The sequence below is a fragment of the Akebia trifoliata genome, chromosome 12 (assembly GCF_017979445.1).
Source record: "Akebia trifoliata isolate Shusen 1 chromosome 12, ASM1797944v1, whole genome shotgun sequence".
NCBI lineage: Eukaryota > Viridiplantae > Streptophyta > Magnoliopsida > Ranunculales > Lardizabalaceae > Akebia > Akebia trifoliata.
Window position 1 is genome coordinate 36,872,736 of NC_141386.1, and position 6,221 is coordinate 36,878,956.

Sequence of the window (6,221 nt, forward strand, 5' to 3'; positions counted from 1 at the left end):
TGAAGAGTGCAACCTCTATCGATACTCCAACTAGCAGACAGTTTGGTACACAATGTAACAGGCCCAAAACTATTGAATCAGTAAACCTAGGATCACACGTAAATATTAAACAACATAGAAAAACAATTACCGGTCAGCCACCTTTTGTTTTCTATCGAGATCTATGATTATATAATTACATCACTAAATACAGTGGATGCAAGAAAATTGTAGTGAAACCCCAAAATGGTGGTGATGAATGAGCGTCTGGTTTTAATTCACCACATACATTAGAAGTGCGTCAAACAATCTGAGAACTTCTACTTCAGCAGATGTTTGAGAGATATGTTAACTGATGTAGCTGGGAAAATTTCATTCAGTGTATCAGCTATAAATGAATCATGGTAACGAGGTTTAAGTAGTAACAAATGGTTGGAGAGTATAGGCTGGCATTTGACGAACAAACTGCCCTTTCACTCGTGGACGCTGCTCTGCAAGTCTCTTCCTGCTCTGGTAACGAACCTGCATTAGAAAATTCATGGTAAGTGATTAGAGCATAGATTATGAGGTCCAGGCACCAGAACCAGTTATTTCTAACAGTTAGTGTTGAAGGTGGCACATCAAATAATGATGAATAATGACAGTAGTACAGTGGTACTATTAGGAATATCAGTGAAAAGTTATGGCAGGAGGGCTTGACCCTGACTCTCTTTCACTAATACACTAATTTAGGGGGGAAGCCACGATTGCCTTCTCATTGGTTCTGTCATGATCAGTGTTGTCAAATGCGGTAGTATATTCGCATATGCTAGTCACATTCCCCAAATTACGCTATCTGCCAATACACGGTGGCATATTCAATTTTTTTTTTCTTGCAGCATATGCCACCGCATACGCGATGTGCGAAATCGCATATGCGAACAGCATGTGGTGGTCGCACAAGGCAGCATATGCTATTTAACAACATTGGTCATGATCCCCAATGCAATCATGAAATAGATGGTGAATGAATGTGTAAGTTTAGTAATAATCATTCATTTAAAAAAATAAAAAATAAAAACAATCAAATATACCTTCTTCTCATAGCATCTATCTTTCCGCTTCAATCGGAACTTCGTCAGAGCCGCTTCTCTTTCGGTTAAGCAATGAAAATCTAGTTGACGACTGATTCCACCAGGAATAAAAGGCTTTCATCACTACCACTATCCACAGTGGCCTTAACAACAGTGATTGCGGCGTCATTCTCATCACTTCTGTTGCTAACGCTCCCACACTCACTGCTGTTAAGATTACTTACAGCACTATTACATAAACTGCCACCTGCACTCTGAGAAGTGGCGGGTGAAGCATGTCTTGGATTCTCCACAGATTCCAAAATCTGCTCTGGCTGTTCGGTCATGGTTTGGATAGTGGACTTGTTGGCATTTTCTTCATGAAGGCAATAAGCTTGATGATAGTGGAGAGTTTCGGGATTGGATGGATAAGATGACTTTACATGAAAAGATGATCGCTGCTGGCTGGCTGAATCTGAACTCCATAGTGGTGGTGGTGATGGTCGACCTGATTGAGTATAAAATGCAGGTGTGGGTGGTAATACAGCATCATAACCAGACTGTAGACTATCAACCCTTCTGCTTCTAATGGGAACAGGGACAGTAATGACCCCATGTTGAGGGCAAGGAGAGGTCATGCTTTCCAGATAATTATTCAGTGTGAAAACATTGCATGAACGAACTTCAGCAGTATTACTAGGGCCTTGATTTGACAAATGTTTGCCAGAGATGCTTGCACATTCTTTGGTTTCAGTGCAAAAACTGGCTGACGTTGCGAAAGGTGACAGCACTGTCCTGTTATTGTACCTGCAGATAGGAATTTTGAGTTGAGAAGAATCCAGCATAAGCTAACAATGCAAATATTCAATGAAATATAAAACACCGAGTATAGCCCTGGTAAAGTTAATTATTAGTTTACGTAGAGAAACTAAACCTCTTTTATCATTTTATGTATATTTCTCCAGCATTTTGTTAACTCATTACACAGAAGAAGACCATAAAGGATAGAGGGAGAATCTACTGAAAGCCAGTTATGATCACCAAACCATCAATAAATCCCCTCACTCCTTGAGGGGAAGTCCAAGGTTTGGGTCTCAAGGCTTAAAACTCGATCGAATTATAAGGGGTGGTTTAGGCCTAACTCTATCAAGGCTTCATGAGGCATTAAGCCTTGACTCTATAAGCCATACATGGCCTATAAATACAATTGATTTGTTCAGTTCTTTTCCCTCTTAGGATTATTCTATCCTGAAGTTATCCCTAATGAAGTAGACTTATTCCTATCATACAGGCTAGTAAATCAGACGTACCTCATCTAGCATCAGCTAGATGTGTTTCCAGGTAACTAATTTCTATTGTGGAGAAACAAAAATTGATAGAATGTTGAACTCTTAAAAACTTGAGCTTTATGTGAGAACAGCAACGAATCATGACATTGATATCAATCACACACAAAAAAGAAGAAAAAATATATCATTTTCTTGTTGGTTAACCACTTGAGAGACGATACCACAATAGTATACGTTACTGGATTTAAGATATGCTTTAGAAGATTCATACATATATAAAACATACCTATGAGATACAAATTAAAATTGCTTTGCTCCATGGACTAAGCATTGGTACTATCAATTCAGTGCCATTTTAATATCTCGAAGGAATGCTTCACAGTAGAAGAAACTGAAGACAGAAAATACAAACTCACCGTGAAAAGGCTGAGACATTCGAATGGTTCAGGGTATGCCTTTCATCAGCCTGTTGGATATTAAGGTCACTCTGATGGAATCCTTTCAAGGAAAGCTCCAGTAGTGGAGTGGAACTATATCTGTCCAAGGCATCACTTGAATCTGAGTGAATCTTCTCACCATTGAACAAAAGTTTTCCAAAATGAGTGTTGTATGCGTCTGAGTGACTATCAAATGCCCCAATCAAGTCAATGGCTTCTCTAGATGGTTGCAACTGCTCGTTATTGTCATCCATTGTCTCATCATTATGGATATTAGCTTTCTCCTTGTGAGTTTCTAGTGCCACTCCCTCTCCCTGAATCAGTGTTCTCATAGGAGTACATTCTTCTGTAATCAAACCAGTTGAGTTATTTCCTTGGTTGCAGGGTGCCACGTCAGATACAAGAGAACATGCCATATCTTCTGCTTCATTTTCATGCACACGCAATTTCTCATCCAATTTAACACACTCTCTGTACTTCAGTGTTTTCATGTCAGTCATAAGAGAGTCACTCCACTTTGTCTGCAGAAGTCCGTGCCTATTTTGCATGCATTCACTCTCAGAGTCCATGTCCGGCTTTGTACAAGAACTCTGCATACAGAAGGCAAAACATTCAGTCTTTATATAAATTTCATATGAGTTAGCGATAAGTGCCCTTATATGGATCTTGGAAAACAATTAGTTCCTACAGAACAATTGTTTTTTTTTTTAAATGAGTAGTTCCTACAAAATAATTCCTTCTATATAAATTAAAAATCCCAAAACTTGATAGTCTCAGTTAACGTTGATACAAAAGAAATGCCTAATCAGTTAACATTTCTCATAGTTGTTCTACAAACTAAGTGGAGATAATCTAGAAATGTTTGTTAACAATCAGTCCTTCACTATAAATTTAAAATTTTATCAGAAACACCAGTTAACACAATGACAAGTCTTGTTCCAACGACATTATAGTGACCCAATCATAAGCGGTGAGTTACTATGTCTAGATGATGGAAAAACTATTACCTGTGCGTCGCTTCCTTTCTCACTGCATTCCACATTTCTTTTTTCAGATAGGTAACATTCTTCATGTCTATTCGGGCAAGCCACACAATCACTTGTGTGTTTAGTCAATGAATTGTTCTCAGCAGTAGCTTCAACTTTTTGTTGCACAGGGTTCCCATCTTGGTGATCGTGTCCACCATCACTCGACTGATAGGACAACACAAATCAAAATTCAGTTCTGATACAAAGTAGCCATGAGAACAAGAAACAGGACAGAATCTATTAAAGATAAGAATGATATTTCACAGGAAGGAGAGAGCATACAGAATTTCTTCTCCAAACATGTTGCCACAAATTCCTAAGCTCATTCTTCCTAACGGGCTTAACAAGAAAGTCAGCAGCACCTTTCAACATGCTTTTGAAAACCACGCTAACTGAATCTTGTGAGGAAATCACTGCATGAATCACAAGTGATATGTAGCTAGTTTAGAAAAAGAAATTTTACAAAAGATAATCCAAAATTCTAAAATGACTTCCATTCATTATATCATACTTATAACAGGAACGTTTTTGCAGATCTCATGCTCCATTATCATGGAAAGAAGAGAGAATCCAGATATTGATGGCAATTCCACTTCTGTCAAGACCAGGTCTATGTTATGGGATCTTCCTTTCAGTATCTCCCATGCCTTCAAGCCATCAGAAACTGCTGCAACTGTTCAAACAAACACAATGGATGTGTTTCAGTTCAGAGATTACAAGACAAACCTTCAAAAAATATCTGAAGGAGAACATTTGAAGGTTCGATATTTATCAACAAAATGCGAATATAAAACGAAAAACAAATAACAAAACATAGAAAAATTCTAAATTAATGGAAACATGCAGATTGGAGCTTTGGAGGTAGGCAAAACAATAGTCTCATAGATGAATGTGTAATCAGCACATGTAACAAACAAGATTTGATCAGAATCACAGTTTCTAAATTCAGCAAGCAACATCAAGATCTCGTTACAGCTCTCCCGTGGGAACTCTCAAGTGGAAAATTAGGTAATAACCTCAGGTTGTAAATTGATCAACAACAAAGTAGTGATGTGTGGTGTCATGTCCTGCTTTACTAATTGAAGAAATGATAAAGATCCACCCAAAAGAATTTTAAAGAAAATTAGAATAATGTATGGAAAACAGGAAATTTTATGAAAAACATTTGAATTCATATCCCTTCTATAAAAAAAGGTGTCCTAGCTGGTGCCTCAACCTTGTCCGCTATTTCATTGACATGTCGATAGTACTTTGAGCAATGGATCCAAAAATAACAACAATAACTAACTGAATATATACTAAAGTATGAGACCGTAGGACTCGTATCCAAAGACTCAGTCATAGCATCAATTACAACATGACGCCAAATAGGCCAAGTTGAAGCCATGTTTGTTGGAAGCCTATGACTAAGGTTGATCTGTAATTTACATAAGCAGCTGGTGTTGGTACCTCTTGAAACAGAGCCAACTCAATCGAGTCACACGAGATGGGGCAGAAAAACTCTAACATGTGGCACTAAATCTAAAAAATAAACTGCTAAAGAGCTATTTCCTCCCGTGAAATCAAAGTAATTCCTTCCCCTGGTGCAAAACATTGATGAATCGCTGACGAAAACCATTAATTATTGCAAGAAGATCAAGTTCTAATCCACTGCAAAAAGAGTATCAATTAAAAGCTTTTCAAACCAGATCTGAGCAGAAACTTACCTAAAAACATACCAAACTCCTCGAGATAACCCCTAAACTAATCAAATTCAGTAAACTGAAATCTATCTCCTCCACAGAGACAAATCTGATTTCCTAAAACACTCGAAAAGTCCACTAGAAATCCAAAGATCTAATTCCTAAATCACAAGACTCGAATCATCGCAAAACAAACAAACATAAAAATCAGCAAAAATAAACGGTGAAAACAAGAAGCAAAAAAAAAAAAAAAAGTAAGCAATCTAACCTCTATAACCGCATTTTCGGAGAAGCGCGCCTACGATCATCCGTGTTGAATCGTCGGATTCAACCAACAAAACTCTAAGAAACATCAAACTCTCCAATTTGATCAAACTCCCAGTCTTTCTCTCCAAATCCTCTTCCTCCTCCTGCAACACGACCACCTCCTCCATCACTTCTTCGCTACACCCTAAAATTTCCCCCATAGCTATCGAAGAACTGATATCTTCTTTCCGCTATAAATATCTGCTAAGTTTAGCGAAGAAAACGCGTTAGATTGATAGATCCAAAGCAAAGATGGTTACCACTCTACTCGAATCAAATGGTGACCTCTTCTTCTTCTCTTCAAAAAGATGATCATAGACCGATCAGTTTTCTTTTTCTATTGGAGGAAGCTAGCTGGCTTTGTAGCCGCGAAGTTTAAGCAAAATATCTCTCTCTAATCTCTGTCTCCATCTCTCTCTCTCTCTCTCTGTCTGTGTGTGTGGCCCGT

General features: G+C 38.1%; 1 protein-coding gene across 1 annotated transcript; it reads right to left on the reverse strand.

The window, feature by feature from the left end:
* LOC147390037 (two-component response regulator-like PRR95) lies at window positions 1-6,221 on the reverse strand. Its single transcript, XM_086418215.1, is given in 8 exon segments — window positions 1-501; window positions 1,053-1,148; window positions 1,151-1,838; window positions 2,737-3,347; window positions 3,765-3,950; window positions 4,068-4,198; window positions 4,297-4,458; window positions 5,736-6,221. Coding segments are annotated over 8 exon segments (2,181 nt in total). The 5' UTR covers window positions 5,935-6,221; the 3' UTR covers window positions 1-393.